Source organism: Salvia hispanica, chromosome 1 (genome assembly GCF_029641045.1).
Source record: "Salvia hispanica isolate PSC_SH4W2 chromosome 1, Shi_PSC_v1, whole genome shotgun sequence".
Lineage (NCBI taxonomy): Eukaryota > Viridiplantae > Streptophyta > Magnoliopsida > Lamiales > Lamiaceae > Salvia > Salvia hispanica.
This window is the reverse complement of record NC_142692.1, coordinates 39308357-39326006: the sequence shown is the minus strand read 5'-3', so window position 1 is coordinate 39326006 and position 17650 is coordinate 39308357. Positions and strand designations below refer to the sequence as shown.

The window sequence follows — 17650 nt, the reverse complement described above, 5'->3', positions numbered from 1 at the left end:
CAATTTTTTTCTCCAACGAAATTATATTTTAAAGTAAAAGAGGTATGAGATGTAATAAAATTTGAAGATATGTATATTCTCATAGTACATTTCACATATAATTTTGCTAGTTTTAAGTAAATTGTGAATTGTTGATACGAATTGAACTAGATCGGCGATCAATAGTTTATAGTTTAATAACTTGGCTGTAAACATGAATTATAAATTTGTAATTATTAGTACCAAATTACACACATAATGTATAAATTGAAAATCATTTGTGTATTTGCGAATTAGATATGCAGTCATACATAGTTAGGACAAAAATATGATCGTTTCTCTTCACAAGCCCAGCAGTATGTAATATAATAGGGTTACTGGCAAAGAGACCAACATTCCAAAAATGACCCTGCAAATATAAAAGGATTATTGTTAATTATTTTGGATAGATTCATAATCATATTATGGTCCACTCTAATAAAATGAGAAACTAGAATATTAAATTATAAAATTTTAATACTACTACTATTTTCCAATTGTCTCATCCATGTACAAAACAATTGCAAAGGTTCAAAAAAACATTATTTCATTTAAAAAATGTATATTCATATTCTCATCAAATCCTGCGTTGAAAAAATAATAAAATTGTAGTTTAATATTTCGTTTTAAAACTCTATGTAACTGATAATTTAACTGAAAATCTTGATTTAAATTAGAGTTTACCCAGTGCTTAGTATGTCAGGGTGTAACCCATACTCTCGTGCAAATACAAATGGGACAATTCCTTGCGGCAGAGCTGCCTATATTTTGAGAGAAAAAAATTAGTCAAAAAAAAATAGCAAGAATAAATTAACTAGTAAAAAAATGAAATCAATTTGATATTGGAATGTGAATGATTTCACGCCTATCATATCAAATATAATTTCATAAAATAATTCATAGCTGATAATTACGATAAAATTCAAACTACATACTACGATTTTTCGGTTCATTTTTAAACTTACGCAACTGACTAAAATTTGATCCAACTTTATGTTTTTTTTCCGTCAATTTACCATTTTCATAGGTTTATTGGTAAACCATAATCAACACGCAATAAATAGATTATCGACGTACCTGAACCATCGCAGCGTGAAGATGCGTGCCTCTAAGGCCCACAGCTACGGATGCAGCCGACATCACCACGGGGCCGGCGATGAAACGAATGGCCATGGATATTGCCGCCATTTTTGCCCCACAAGCTATTATCCGAGGCTGAAGTGCCATGAACAATCCTGCAATACTAATTTCTTTAAATCTTTCACTATATATAGAGTTAACAATTTATTTGATAGATTTTGGTGACATAATTTAGGCAGCTGTGAAATTCTCTTTTGACTTAGTAATAAAATGAAATAGAAATAAATGCATACCTAAGCTGAACATGGCCATCCCAAGGCCAGCATCAGAAATGATTTTGATTGAGTATTTCACCACACTTGGCATCCCTATATTCCATCTGTAATTTGATCACACAATAGAAATTAGTTAATTTATTTTATCACACAATAGAAATCAGTAGAACATACTTCTTCATTTAATACATTCTTTGTATTTTACTAATCTTACATTAAAACTTATATAATTATATCTATATATCCTACATCTATAGGCAAACAAAGTAAGAAGGGTTTCGTGTTGGATTATGAAGTCTGAAAGGAAATAAATCAGTTTACGGCCACTACTTTTGTCTATATATATTCTCTCTTATTATAAACTTTATTCGACAATTATATACTCAAAGTCATGCCTTGCCATCACTTCTAATGTGCTAGATATACATTATTCAAATTAGGTAAACAATTCTTTGACTTTGTCGTTTTATATTCATAATTACATTTGTAATTATTTACTAAAATTCCGTCTCTACCAATTTTTTACTACTTTATAAGTTGTGGTAATTATTAAAAATATCTTCATTTCTTATCAAATTGACACCTAGAAAACTATACAAATAAATAAGGACTTACTTGAAAGAGATTAGAGACCATATTAGGCCTAAAACACTTGAATAAGTATTTGGATTACGAGAAAGCTTCCTTCCAACCATAGTCAAAATTAGTTTTAGCATAACCAGAGCACGTGGCATCTCTTGATTGGTTGTTGCATCTCCCTCCCTCATTTCGATCTTTGCGCAGTCTCTGAAGCTAAGATCTTTTTCTGCATTAATATAAAACATAATATTTTTTCATAAAAAATTATACTACTACTTAATATATAATGATTAATTAGATTTAATTAAACTAACTACAAAAATTTAATTATAAATTAATAAATTATCATCATTCAAAGTAACACATTTCGCCTTTTGTGATGCACTATTCAAAGTAACACATTCTAAAAAATAGAAAATGTATGAAGTTTAATGTTGAAAAAAATTCAAATAATATGAGGAAACTTAAAGAAATAAAGTTAAAATTGGAATGACACAATAATTACTAGAATTGACAAAGAGGGACAAACAAATGTAGTGGGAAGATCATCAAACTGTCTTTACTACATAATTCAAATGGGGAAATAATTGAATCCCACATATCAAATCCCAATTATAACACACGTGCTTTTATGTAATAATGTAATCCATTAATAAAAGTTTTTCAACATCATTGTTTCATCTCCAAATCCAACCACTAATTAATGGACTAACCCCTCACATTAAAATGAAATAAATTATAAATATAAGGAAACAAAACTAAGAAGATGAAGATAGAGTATGGAAATAATTTTCCACCATTTGATAATAAAATAATTTTCCACCATTTGATAATAAAACTATTCAACCACATTACGACTGTCAAAGAATGTTTTTTAGTGGATACATAGATAGGATAACTTAATTTTAATAATTTAAATATCAATAATTTAAAATTTAAAAAGTATTTATAGACAGTCATAATGTTGTTGTGACTAAAACTATAGTCCCGGCACAAATTATGAGAAATTAATCACTTTTTGGGAAAAGGGAACAGTAAAAATAACTTTAGAATATATCAATAAATAAAGAAAAGAACATGTGCAATTAGTATGTAATTAAAAGTGAAGAACCTTTATAATTATGATAAAAGAATCCTAGAGCATTGTGACACCAAAACTTTATTGGTTTTGCTTCAGTTACAAGCTTACTTAATTGCAATTCAATTAATTTAGACACAATTATAATCTGTATAAGAATCTTATCCTCCTTCAATTTCTTCAATTTATGTATTTCGCATAAAAATCAACACATTTAATTTAATCTCTTTCTCATATTATAAAAGAGGTAACATTATTAACAAAACAAATGAGACATTGAAATTGAAAGTGGTAGAGTCAATTCCTGTCTGGTTAGACCAAGTATATGACAAAATGAAAACAGAATCTTGTGACATAAATATACATGCAAAACCCAATTTGACAGCTACACCTCTCTGCATGTACATATATAGCCTACTGTTCTTGTTCCCTAATTCATTCTCTTTTTTAATATAAAATATTCAGAGTAATTGTACATAAAATTATACTCCCTCCTTTATATACTAATGGGGGCAAAAAATTTTGGCACGAATATTAAGAAAAATTGTGTTAAGTGAGTTAAGTAAAAAGAGAATAAAGTGGAAAATGAAAAAGGTAGAGAGATGAAGAGAGAAAAAAATAAGAGAGAAAAAAGTAGGTGTGGAAAAATGTGTTGACTTTTACTAAAAAGAGAAATGACTCTATTACTATGGAACAGACGGAAATGGAAAAACGTCCTTATTACTATGGAACGGAGGGAGTATATTTTTGCAATTGTTCAACAATAATTAAAATTAAAATATGTGAGTGCTAATCAGATATAATGTGACAACAAAACCAAGTTATCCATGACAAGTATTTTCTTTTATTATTATGAAACAATCGCTAAAAATAAAAAAGATGTGATTCGAATAAAACTTGTCTTGTTTAAAAATTAAAATGACTTGTCACAAAATTTCAATTTTTCACAATTGTCTAAACAATTACGACGAACTAAATCGCAATATATCATCCAATTTTTAAAATTACGAGACGAACCAGAATTCGACAACTAATAATTAATTATTCATGCACAATGATCAAATGCGACATACCGTAAACATCGCCGCTGAATCCATACGCCTCCGCCGGCGCCGGCGACGGCGACTCCCACACCATCTTCACCGCCGGCGACGCCTGCCGAAACACCTTCCCCGTCGGCGGGCTGACAGCGACGGAGATATCAAACTCATTGAAGTTAGACGCCCTCGGAGTGGGCTGCAGCGAGTAGGCGTCCGACGAGGCGTAGCCCGACAGCCTCGGGCTGACGGGCCGGAGCCCGAACCCGAACTCGTGGGGCGTGTTGATGGAAAAAATCTCGGCGTTGGAGAGGTTCGACGCCCTGGGCGTGGGGCCCACGGAGGAGGACGGGGCCGCGGACGACGTGGACCGTCGGATCCTCACGCGGATGCGGCCGTTGTCGTCGATCTCCGAGTCCGTGCAGAGCGGGTCCCGCCCGTCGAGGGAGATGACGTCGTTGTCGATTTCGAATCGGGTTATCGCAGCGGCGGTTTGGCCCGGGAATTGGGTTTGGATTAGGATCTTTGCGGCCCGGTACTCGAAGAGGAAGAGGAGTAGGGTGTACCTAAGAATTAAAATTAAATAAAATTAAATAATTAATCAATTATCTTTTCATTTAATTTGATTTATAAAATAATTACTTTTGAGATCACTTATTTAAGCTAAAACATGATGACTAGTTTGTTAAAAAAAAAGAAATTCATTAGTAACGAATTGACTAATCTTATCGTGAGAGACGGCTCATTTAATCTATAAAATACGGATCGATTGTCTTATTGGATTAATGATGTATTATTCCAAATATGTTGGTATGATTACCCATCAATTTTTATGACATATGGTGCAGGCTCATAAATGGAGACCTATAGAGTAAACAAAATATATTTTTTGGACATTTAGTTAGATTTGTAGCCAAATTCAAAATCGACACCTAATTTTTATCAATGAACGTGTGACAGATAGTGACTTTACATTATGATAAACAAATTGCGAAATGCAATAAATGTCATGTGACAAGTTTTTCAAATCAAACAAATGATGATTAAAGAAAAACAAAAATGGTGCAAGATTTTCTAAAGTTTGAGGAATCCAAAGGTGAAAGCGACAGTGTAAGAAACATATGTGTAGAGTGGTCAAAAGATAAATGAACAATCACATTCCTACCTTCACAATTATGTATCTTGTATTTTTAGGCCAAAAAAAGTTTCACTTTATGGCTGCCCCCCATATGTTTGACTTGTGTTCCCCCTACTCACTTTTGTATACTAAGTTTTTCACTTAATAGTTAATAACAACAAAGTCTTAACTCCTTAAAATGATGTCATTTATTGGTTTTTTTACTTATCATATTATATTTATTATTTATTAGTAGAAAATTAAACAAACAAATACTAGTATCATACACAAATCACATGTTGGTTTTATTTTAAAATTCATGAAATTCTATCATAATATCGGATTGGGTCATCGACTGGCACAACCATATAACCAAGCCGAAACACACATTAATATTTGACTCAACTATATAAATGAGCTTAATTTGGTCAAATTTCAATGGATGGCGAATTAAACGAACAAATATCTCACATTAAATGTAACTTTAGAACTCGACCAAAATCATTATATAAGTCTCATTGTCAGCTTCGAAGACATGTCCATCTTGATCAGAAAAATGATTGACGCAACAATATATTCAGTCTAGTTTGAACCAATAAAAAATATTCCAACCCTAACTCGAAGTATTAACAAAACAAACAAATATCCCACACCAGTGTAAAAAGAGAACGTACCAAATAATGCATTGGAGAACAACAAGCTGGACCATCAATGTCTGCGTGAACTCCCCATACATGGCTTTAAGCAAAGGGATTCCCATCACCAAAGTGTTGGGCAGAGTCGAGACCGAAAACAGCGTGATGAGCCACTCGAGCCGGCCCCCGAGGAGGAGGCACCAAGCCGAGAGAAGCGCGAGGACGAAGGCCTTCGAGAGCGTGTCAGCGAGTATGAACTTGGCGTCCATTTGGTAGGGGTTGTTGTGGGCGATGAAGTGGAAGGAGAGGACGGGGACCGCGAAGACGGCCACGAAGCGGTTCACACCCGAGCACTGCTCGGGGGTGAACATCTTCCACCACTTGACCGAGGCATAGGCGACCAGCATTGCGGAGTAGAGCGGGACCATGGCGCACATCACGCTATAGAGGTCGTCGCCGCTTATCATATTGAGTGAGTGAGTGAGGAGTGGTTGTGAGGGAGGGGGTGATATTATGTAGTGTTGGAGTGAGTTTGTGGGGTTGGGGGATTTTGTTTTTACTTTACGTTATGTAAGATAGGTAAATATTTACTTATGTGTTCCACTTTGACTCTGTCATGAGCTTTAATAAAAGGGGAAATAGTCATTTAAATTATTATGTTTGGTCAAAATTTGGTCTATCCCACAAAGTTTGAAATCCGTTAATTAAATCATGAAGTTTTAATTTTTCTAGTTTATCACATAAGTCGAATTTTAGGAGGAATCTTTGTTGACGTGGATTGACATTTATACCACAAAACAGATGCGTGTATAGTCCGAAGTGTGATCACAAGGAGCTTGATCTTAAAGTTAAATTGAGATTTCAAGATGAATTTCAATGTAGAGATGCAAATATTCCACCTGAAATTTGACCCGTGGGATAAACTAGAAAAATTGAAGCTTCGTGAATTAATTAGCGGATTTTAAACTTTGTGGGATAGACCAGATTTTGACCAAACTTGGTGATATAAATGGTTATTCACCCTTAATAAAATGTAAGTTAAGAAATTTAGAGGAAAGAACTTCATATCCTCCCTAGGTCGTACTTTAAGTGGAGCAATTTTTTATTCGACATGAAATTTTATAGAGTTTCGGTTTGTGAGTTGAGTGGAAATTAAGAATAAATATTCATATTTTAGGATGTGTTATTTAGAGAGGGACATCTATAAAAAAAAAAGTAAAATGAATCACTTAAAGTAGAAAAAAATGAGTTAGTTTTATAAATAAAATGTAAATAAAAATATATTTGTGGAATGGAAAAATGAGATACGTATTACTACCTCCGTCCCCCAAAATTTGCTACACTTTGACCCGACACGGGTTTTAAGAAGTGTAATGGAAAGTGAATTGAAAAAGTTGATGGGATGTGGGTCCTACTTTTAAAGTATTAGTTTTATAATAAAATGTTAGTAGGAATGAGTTAGTGGAATATGGGGTCCACTACCAAAAATGGTAAAAGTGAAGTGTATCAAATTTTCAGGGACGGACTGAAATGGTAATATGTATCAAATTTTCAGGGACAGTAGTTTTTTTCAAAGATGAAAAAATAAGACACATGCTACTAGACAGACAATCTCTATTTATGAATTATACTGTTTGATGTGTTATAAATCATAATAGAGGATCTTGAATACGTATAACCTCCTTTTTGGAGTTGACTCCTATTACAAATTTTTTTAATAAAGAACATAATACTCACAAAAATGCATTAGAAAAAAGAGTGAAGTATTGATTATAGAACATGGCCGGATTTTATTGCGTCATGATTTGTTCGTGCGTTTGTTGTGTGTTATATATCATGAAAAGCTTTTTAGGCGTGCAAAATGAGGTCTGAATATTGTATGAAGAAGATCTAGCCTCAAATTCAATCATTGTTATCAAACTCATATACTTTTACCTTTTCAATTTAACCCCCACAAAAGTTGTCCTATTTTTGTGATTTTTCTATTTTTTTTGCTAGCTATCAGATCTCTATGATGAATGATGTTGGAAGATAAAATTCGGATGAGTTATGTTAATTGCCTACTGTTTTTGTCTATTGATTGATTTCAGTATTTTTGCATGCCAATTTTTGGCCCTGTTAATTTCCATGGCTTAAGTTATGAGTTAGGTCGGTGAAATATACTTTATCAAAATTGACAATTGATACGAATAAAAGCACATGGTTACTTTATCAAATTTTTCAATAATACCAAAATTTTGATATGATCAACTTAAATAAATGTTATATGGAAATATCGTTATATCAAAATCTTATTTCATACAGTTATATATAATATATATATCGAACTTTAATGTTAAAAGTGGGTGGTTTTAGGGTTCGACACAAACAATAATTAATGTAACAATGTGTAGTAAATGTCACTATCCAACAGTTGAAACTTTTGTTATGTCTCCAAAGTTGTGCAACTTTTCTAATTTATTGCTTTCGAAAAATAGTATCATACCCTATACATATAATTTTAAATACATTCAGCGTATAAAGTTAAGATAATTATATTACTTATTGTTTTATTTCCGGACTAATTAAAGTTCACATTTCTAAGTTTACCTTGCACTGCTGATATCACAGCAATGGGAGATGGAATATCTCAATAAAATACTTGAGGAAACACATTTTGATTTTAAAAGATGCAGATCTAGAATTGCTTTTGCAATGATATTTTATATTAGCTGCTTAATCTAGGGAACTCTAGGTTTCATCCTTAACTGAAATCACAACATACTTCCAATCTCATGCTGACGCATGACATGTAACATGCAACATTGTAAACACTAACATACAATATATATCTGTGGAAGTTTTAGATGGAGTTTTGCATATTGCATTTTAGTTATAAGTAGATTGCATTTTAGTTATAAGTAGATTACATTTTATATTGTTGAGTTTTGAGTATATACTTGATTTCTAAACATTATCATCCAATGGAATAATAGTCATTAACATTCAATTAATTTCATACTAACACTAATGATATTTCATACTAGTAACATGTTTGGATCTAACGATGAAGACGAAATATTGTGTACGAACGAGTCGAACAACGCTCCGAGGATGAATTTCAATTCCGAAAATTTGTATAAATATAATAGACAACTAACAAGAGGAGAAAATACGAGAAGGTTCACAAAACGAGATGATACGAAAAGTATTATTTGGATGACAACATTAAAAAATTAAGAAATTAGATGTAAATAAGTATTGGAGTATTGTTTGATTGGATATAAATAAGTATTATTATTATTTCATTAAATGTTAACATTGGGAAATTAATTACATATGCATGTAGTCATTTTTATAAATAAGTATTCTAAAAATGATTTAGTATTAAAAAATTAATTGAATGTTAATGATTATTATTCCATTGGATGATAATGTTTAGAAATTAAGTATATACGCATATATTCATTTTAATAACTTAAAATTTAAAGAATTATTTAGTAATAAAAAATAATTGGACGTGAATGACTACTTAATATTTCGTTGGATGATGACGTAAAGGAATAAAGTATATGCACATGGAGTTGTTTTTATAACTTAGAATTTAAAGTTTAATTAACAATAAAATAATTGGATGTGAATGGATATGATTATTTCATTAGATGACAATAATAAAGAAATTAACTTAAAATTTTAAGAAATTGGATCGAAATGACTACTCATATTTCATATTGGATGATAACATTAAAAATTATACTCCTATTCTATAATATAAAAAGTGAATATTGAATTAATGGTCTCAATAAGAAACAAAGTTGTGAAAAATGATGAATATACAATCGGAAGATGAAATAAGTAGTATATAAATTAGTAGTAGACATTTTCCATAATAATAATAATACCACAAATTAGTTGCGATAATAAAAAATTGTTTATCAGAAATATCAAAAGTTCTGAAACATTAAACAACTAAACATTTTCATCGTCAAAAAAAGAAAAAAATGTAACACCCGCCTTTTTCTATTCTTTTGGGATTTTATTTTTAATGTTTTCGAATTATTTTTTTATTCATTCCTTGTTTTGTTTATGTTATGTTTTGAAGAAATTCAAGCATTAGGCCTACTTCATCTAGCCCAATTCTTCTTTTAGTTGTTGAGCCCAAAATCAGTCCTCTTAATTTTCTTTTTCAGTCCATGAAGTGCTTTAATAAAACTGTGGAATAAATAAAAGAATAGTTTTGAGTAATAATTATAGTAGTTAATAAGAGATTTTTTTCTTCTACTTTTGAGTGAGTGATATTTAAATGAATTTATAAAAGGAGTGTGAATTTTGCTATTTAGTGAGATAAATCGAGAGAGAGAGTAACGAAACTTAGGAGTGATCTGCAAATTGAGATTTGTTTTTAATTCTTTAATATTTTTTTAATGTTCCCTCTATCTCATTAAAAATGATTCATTTCATTTTTTTAGACATATTTTAAAAAAATTATATTAATAAATAGTTAAAGTTAAGAAAAAACAAAGTATATAAAATACATGCGAAGAAAAAAGAGTCATCTTAACTGGGAGGGAGTATAATTTATTTGGAATTAAGTTTAATAGTTTCTTATACTATTATTATTAGTATATACCATATCATATTTAAATATTATGATATTATTTTTTAGTGCTAACTACTTTTATATGGTTATATTCTGAATCATTTAAATAGAATTAAGATAATATATTTTATTTTAATGAATCTCGTAATTTTATTAAAATTCGTGGATAATGATGTGAAATGCACAATGTCGTGGCCCAATCAAACCAATATCTACGTAACAATAAAAAATCTCAAATATTTAATCTCAAATAAATGTTGCAATTATTTCAAAGTTCTCAAACTAAGAATCAATTATCGTATTGGTTAAACTAATAATTATACTAATTATTTTTGTTGTCTAACGACATCCGAGCTCAACGATTGAACACGTAAAATTAATTATTAAGATCACCTAAACAATTAAAAACAACCCAACTACATCATTCTCTTGGCCCACACCTAAATCAAGGATTAATTTGGCCCAGGTGATTTTTAATTATTCCATCCCAAACAACAATTTAAAGTGGCCCAAACAATTAAGGTGACCAAACACAAAGGACTTTGACACTTATATACATTCGACTCGGGGTGTATTAGGGTCCTTACACCTCCTTAGTCTTAAACACAGCACTAATATCATCCATTGGATGATAGTTTCGGATGGTTGAGATTTAAAATCAGTGCGGTACATTAATCCAATTTCCGGATACATTATAAGGGTAAAAATGGAACCATTTCAAGTAAACAGTCCGTTTCAACTGCATGTCCATAATTTTTGGGATTTTAATTACACCCACGATACGTTTCACTCTCTCTCCATCACGTATTCATTCCAGTCTCCCCATATTCTCTCAAATTTCAATCACAACCCGCCGCCACATCTGAGAAGCAAAAACCTAGTTTTCACGCTTGAATCTGAAGACTCGCCGGCGCTGACAACTCTGTTTTTAATCGAACCCGTTGTCTACATTATTTGGCTTTGTTGTGTTGATTTAATCATCTAGCGCGTTCTTCTGGGTAGGTTTCACGCGTGACGAGAACAAGGTAACAATAGTTGACCACGAATCTGGGGGAAATTTGCTTAATTGAACTCATACTTCTGATTTTTGTGTTGTTGAGAAAGTTTTGTTGGTCTTGTTTCCAGTTTGGTTTATATTACGGTAAGAATTTCAGCGATTTTCATCATTTTTTCAATGATTTCGGTGCATTTGGTTTGTGTTTTTGTTGTTTCTTTTCGTTGATTCGATTGAACCATGTAAAGCAGATTTTTTTAGCAGGGAAAGAAATCGGCATTTTTTTTGCTTATGCTTTGCTACATTATTCATGTTGTCTACTTGTGTTATGTTAATGTTGTACTTTATTGCTTTTACATTATCCCAATAATTTGCTACATTATATGGTTACATCTGGAATTTGATTATCATGTGTTATTACATTATTTCACTGATGAGCTACATTATATGGTAAACTCCATTCTCTGATGTCTCTGTACATTGTTTACTTGAGGAGCTACATTATCTGGTCAACTCCATTCTCTGATGTCTCTGTGTACATTGTTTTCTTGATGAGCTACATTATCTGGTCAACTCCATTCTTGAGGTCTCTGTATACATTGTTTACTTGATGAGCTACATTATCTGGTCAAATTCATTGTCGGATGTCACTGCGCATTGTTTTTGATAAGCTACATTATCTGGTCAATTCCATTCTCTTATGTCTTATGTCAAAGCCATTGTCTAATGTCTCTGTACATTGTTAGTTTTTGAGATACATTATTTGGTCAATGCCATTGTGCTTGTACATTAATTCTATGAAAAATGTACAGTATCGGGTTCAAATATGCATTTGTTGGTGTTTTTTTTTAATACATTATACCCAACGGTGCACCCCAACCATTATCTGGATCAACCACGTCGGTATATTTGTTGTATTTGTACATTATATCATGATGGAGCAACATTATATGCATAACTGTTGCATTTGTTGGTGTTTACATTTAATCCTCAATTAGCTACATTATCAGGTTGAGAAATGCATTTTAATGTAACTTCAATTCTGCATAGGAAGTACCTAGCTGATGCACTCGTGAAGTTCAGAAGACCCAAGCTAGCATGGCTAATTCGTAAATGTTCAACCTATCTACTCTCTATGCCATGGAGAGGCCATTTCAGCAAGGTTGACAGTGGTGTGTACTTGATGGGCCATATGAAAACCTTTTTCAGAGAAAAAGACAAAGAATGGGAATGTGGGTTCACGGCATGGAGCACTAAAAGCGTGGAAATGTCAAGGATTAAGTTCAACACGACCTTACTCCCATTTGAGCAAAATATCAGAGGAAAGGTGAATCAAATTGCAACAACTAAGCACAGGAAAGAGAAGCCGTCAAAGTTCACTTTCGAAAAGTATGTTCAAATTTATGGTTTGGAATGAATGATGTGCCTGTCAGAATTGATTTGTGAGAGACATAGATTGTTTTGCTGTTTTTTTTGTGGAAACTAGATTAGAACTGGTTATACTTTTTGCACCTATGTGTTTTCGGAACTATGTTAAGCACTACTCTATTACATTATTGCAGAAGTGTGGCTACTTTCGTTTTGGTTTTTACATTTGTGCATAGGGGTGGAAATATGATGACACATGACAGTGTGTAACAGATTAATCAAAAATTTGTTCTCCAGTAATGTACTGTTACTATATTGAAACAATTACAAAAACCCTTTGGTGAAGAAAATTGATGACACTTGTAAAATACAAATTAATCGTTGAGAGAAGGTTATAGATGAATCTAAACTTCGTTCGTGATTAATGTAATGTTTACTTAACTAAATACAGTTCTTTTTTTTTCTTCCTTAAATAAATTGGTGTGGCAAGTGAAATTTACATTAAAGAAATGATAAGGAAATCGTAAACTCTTATGTGAAATTCATAACACTAGTCAGGTAACATATCAGACTTAACAATTTACTGTTTAAAATTACAATTATATTATTTGAGGCAAATATATATATTACTGACGAATAATTGATTCCTCTGATGAATTCCTTTCTGTTAGTTTTGAATAAAAAACGAATGTAACACTGTGGTATACCATTCTTGCTCTAAACATGTATAAGTCAATAATAAGAGGAATAATGTAGCGGCAACAGAAATAATGTACTGCGACAAAAGTCAATAATAAGTGGAATAATGTAGTGTCTAATTGACAATAATGTACTACGATGACAAAGAGGAATGAATATTTCTCTGTGTGAGTTTCTGTAGATAGGAGATTAAGAAAAGAAAAAAAATCAAAACAAAATCAAAGTAAATATACCATGAAATACACGTCTACATAGAAGGAGATAATCAAGGGAATTGAATAACTGCTGCATTGAGGATATGCCTAAACTAACCTTTTGGTATTTTAAAATTAATATTGTTAATTACACATGGCATGAAAATCGGCCATTAGATGGCAAATATCAATGGCTTGGGATTTGTTTTATGTTTTACAAATATTTGTTGTAAGGACCTGAATACATCCCCATTCGACTCACTCTCTCATCTCAATAATTTCTTTCGTCCCAAACAAGGCAAATTCAGCGCAACTATCATCAACAAATTTTCACCTCTCTCCCCTCTCACCTCTCATCTTCTTCCTTCTCCAACTCTCTCTACAATTTTCCTTAAAACATATATACTTTATCTTATTTTCTTTGATATGCAGGGTAGCATTTCAAATTTGAGATTCATATGATCGTTCTCTAGGTAGAAACCTTTCTTTTTTTTTATAAACTTAAATAACTAATTGTGTTTGTTCTTTTTTTGGTTTGGTTGTGGTGCAAATGTAGTTGTTTTTTTCGTATCTTGTTAAGGAGAAACCACTCAAAAAAAGGTCTTAACCTTTAACCTTTTTTTGAGTGGTTTCTCCTTAGTAGAAACGGAAAAGCCAACTGCATTTGCACCACTGACCAAACCTTAAAAAAAAAAAAAAAATTAGTTCTTTAATTTTATAAAAAAGAAAAGAAAGGTTTCTACCTAGGTAACTGATCAACTTTATGGTTACATCCAACATTGGTGGCGGCACTTTCTCTTGAAGATTAAATTTAGAGGTGCCTTAATTTGTTGCGGAATTTTTCGAAATGAAATGGTGTGTGATTTGGTGTTTGGAGTTATTATCTCTAATGTTATTTTGTATTCTGTTTTAATCTTTGACCCTTTTTAAAATTCATTTATGCGTGCTTTTGAAGTTTATCAATTTTAATCTCACAATTTTTATATACCCATTTTTACCTATATACAATATAGTTGTTCTTTCGTTGAAAGATCTCATCCTTAAGTGTAAAAGACATCGTATATGGAATTGGATACAAATTAATGCATTTATTCGTTATAGTTTGTGCTTTTGTTTTCTACCGATTAAAATTTATATAATTAATATTTGAAACTGAATCATAGTAGGATAAATACTCGCGGAGGTTGTAGTACCATAATTATGTCATATTTTCCTCTTTGATAAACTTTATTCTCTCTTAATTTTTCTATCTTTTTTTCTTTTTTTGCTTTATTATTTATATTTATTTATCTCAGTTAATATAATTTTTCTTAAATTTTGTACCGAAAATAATGTCTCAACAACGTATGGACGGATGGAGAATATATTGATGACGAGAAAAAGGCCAGTGGTGAGGCTCATAGTTGTTTGACTGCTTTTACTATTGGAATTCAGTAGTTGGATTTTTATTTATAGTATTTAAAATTTTTGGAACTAAATTCACATAAATATTTACAGTTGAATTTGCGGAAGTTGGATTATTTATTTTATTTTTTATTTTTTTTTTGGGGGGGGGGGTGGTTCTCATAAATGTTTTACAGTTGTAAGTGGAGAAGTTGGTTGGTTTAAAAAAAAGAAAAGTGGAGTAGTTGGTTTTTATATATTTTATTTTATTTTTTAGATCTAAGTAGTAGACATATCAGTTTATCACTAATTATAAGATTGTAGCACTATCCACGAAAATTAATCTTCATAATACTAAAAAATGAATACATATTATTAACAAAAAATGAGATCTATTATGTCAAATATAAATATTTAACACGTAAAATTAATTTTAGTCAGCAAATTAAAATGTAAAAATATGACTATTTTTTTATTAATTGAATAGTTGTTCACTTCAAGTATGGAGGTCATTTTTAGATATATTCAACTAATTTTTATTTACATTTCTTAAAACTCGTGCTCTAACGAATTACCATTTATGATAAAAGTGAATCGGAACTCCTATTTGCGGATGGACTAAAGTGGAAAAACAAGACTCTTATTATTTATTGCATCCACGAATATTCCTCGAATATTCATCCAGGAAAATGCATTAGAAAAAAAGAGTGAAATATTGATTATAGAATATAAAATATGGCCGGATTATATTGCGCCATGATTTTATTACTGTATATATCATGAAAAGCTTTTTAGGCGTGCAAAATGAGGTCTGAATATTGTATGATGAAAATCTAGCCTCAAATTCAATCATATTAAACCCCCACAAAAGTTTTTCATCTTTTGATTTTTCTATTTTTATTTTTAGAAGATAATATTGGGATGAGTTATGTTATTCATCTATTGTGTTTCCTCTGTTTGTTCTTCAAATGTTAGATAAATCTTAAGATTTAAAGCATAATAACATTTGTGCCACAGAGAATTAAAATATGTAAAATCACTGCTTTTACATTGAAACTAACTATATTACGAAAAAATAAAATTAATAAAAACTGGCCCTCACAGTGAAATACTAAACCTAAATATAGTGGAGAAAATTAGTAATGCAATGATATAATTTATGACAGACCCGGTTTAAACTAACCAAATTCTGATTTCATCAGGGGTATTATGCATGCACATTTACATAAATTTATTTTTTTTCTCATATTTAAAATATTTGGAATATTGAATTTCCAATTGTTTGCCTCCTTACAATGGGAATCTAATGGGAATCTGCGAAAATATCAAGTGCCACATCACACATTTCCATTTGATAAAGAAGAATCTCATTTTGGAACACCCTTTTACTCATTGTGTAAAAGTAGAGAAGATGATGGTGGTCTTTGCAAAAATAAAATCCCATCAATTCAAAGAGAAGTACTACTTTGAATTTAATGATAACATTGTTTTATTTGTGAAACATTTTTCACTGCAAAGCTCCGTTGCAGCTTTTTTTCTTATAAAGGCTTTGAACACTACACTATCTCCTTTGGACGTTTGTGCACTAGTACAATTATTTTTTCATTCGCACACAATTGCATTTTGGGGGGTGTCGATTGAAAGTAGGAAATATTAAACAATATGCTGCCAATTTTTAACTATTTTAATTTCAAAACAAAGTGATTATATATAGTACTTATTTTGAGATGAATTTAATTTTTTGACTTGATGAAGTCCCAATCTGTTTATGCCAAGCCCAATTGACAGCAATAATTTCTAACAATTATGCAATCCATCCATAACAGCTTAGGCCTATATCCTAGCCCAAGCCCAAGCCCAAGCCCAACCAACCAGAATTATACACAAATAAAGGAGGTCTTTTAATAGATTAAGAAGATAATTTGATGAATTAAGAGCATCCTCACATGCGGATGTCCCATAGCCTTCCCGACGGACATCCCAAAAACACCTCATGCCACGTCATCAAGGACATCTCCTAGCCTTTCCAGCACTGCCACGTCATAAGGACATTCCATAGCCTTCCCTGCACAGTGGCGGACATCCCATAGTCTTCCCGCGCGGACTTCACGCAATAAAAAAAAATCACAAATGCACCCAATTAACAATTTACGAAATTAAACAATGTACGGTATTAAAATTTCGGCACAAATACAGAGAAAATGCAACTACTTTATTTTTTTAAAAAAATACACACTACTAGAAAATTCACATATTATGACATGTATAAATGCAACTAGAAAACTATTTTCTTGACACTTTAGGTGTAATGGCACTTATTGCACATGTGAGGAAAAAAAGTGTGATAACAAGCATAGTGTGAAGATAAATCCTTCTTTATCACACTCAAAAAGTGTCAAGAAAAAATTCTTGTCATCGCAATTTATATTGTCACAAACTCTTATTTTAAACTACACTATAAATACACGAAAGTTTACAAATAAACCCCACAAATATATATTATTACAACTTCCAACCTATATTTATTTGATTTATACTTTTGACCTACAAATTGCTATAATTTGTATTTTCATCCTATAAATATTTATAAATTACATTTAATCCTTCATATTAT

General features: G+C 31.2%; 1 protein-coding gene and 1 long non-coding RNA gene across 2 annotated transcripts; one reads left to right on the top strand and one right to left on the bottom strand.

The window, feature by feature from the left end:
- Nucleotides 1-240: 240 nt before the first annotated feature.
- PIN6 (Auxin efflux carrier family protein) lies at nucleotides 241-6345 on the bottom strand. Its single transcript, XM_048121854.2, has 7 exons — nucleotides 5859-6345; nucleotides 4104-4633; nucleotides 1989-2178; nucleotides 1392-1477; nucleotides 1096-1253; nucleotides 703-779; nucleotides 241-388 (listed from the first exon to the last, which is right to left on the bottom strand). Exons 1-7 carry the CDS (start codon nucleotides 6284-6286, stop codon nucleotides 322-324), a joined length of 1536 nt encoding a protein of 511 aa, XP_047977811.1. The 5' UTR covers nucleotides 6287-6345; the 3' UTR covers nucleotides 241-321.
- A 4803-nt stretch (nucleotides 6346-11148) lies between these two features.
- Nucleotides 11149-12983, top strand: LOC125224219 (uncharacterized). The gene is made up of 2 exons (XR_007176844.2): nucleotides 11149-11423; nucleotides 12443-12983. It is a non-coding gene; the product is annotated as an uncharacterized LOC125224219 (long non-coding RNA).
- Nucleotides 12984-17650: the final 4667 nt, after the last annotated feature.

Bases quoted from the DNA above. Each gene is read 5' to 3' on its own strand.
- PIN6 (XM_048121854.2), bottom strand. From the start codon at position 6,286: ATGATAAGCGGCGACGACCTCTATAGCGTGATGTGCGCCATGGTCCCG. The intron at 2,179-4,103 runs GTATGTCGCATT...ATATTAATGCAG, and splicing joins ATTCAGCGGCGATGTTTACG to AAAAAGATCTTAGCTTCAGA. The intron at 1,254-1,391 runs GTATGCATTTAT...TTAGTATTGCAG, and splicing joins GATGGCCATGTTCAGCTTAG to GATTGTTCATGGCACTTCAG.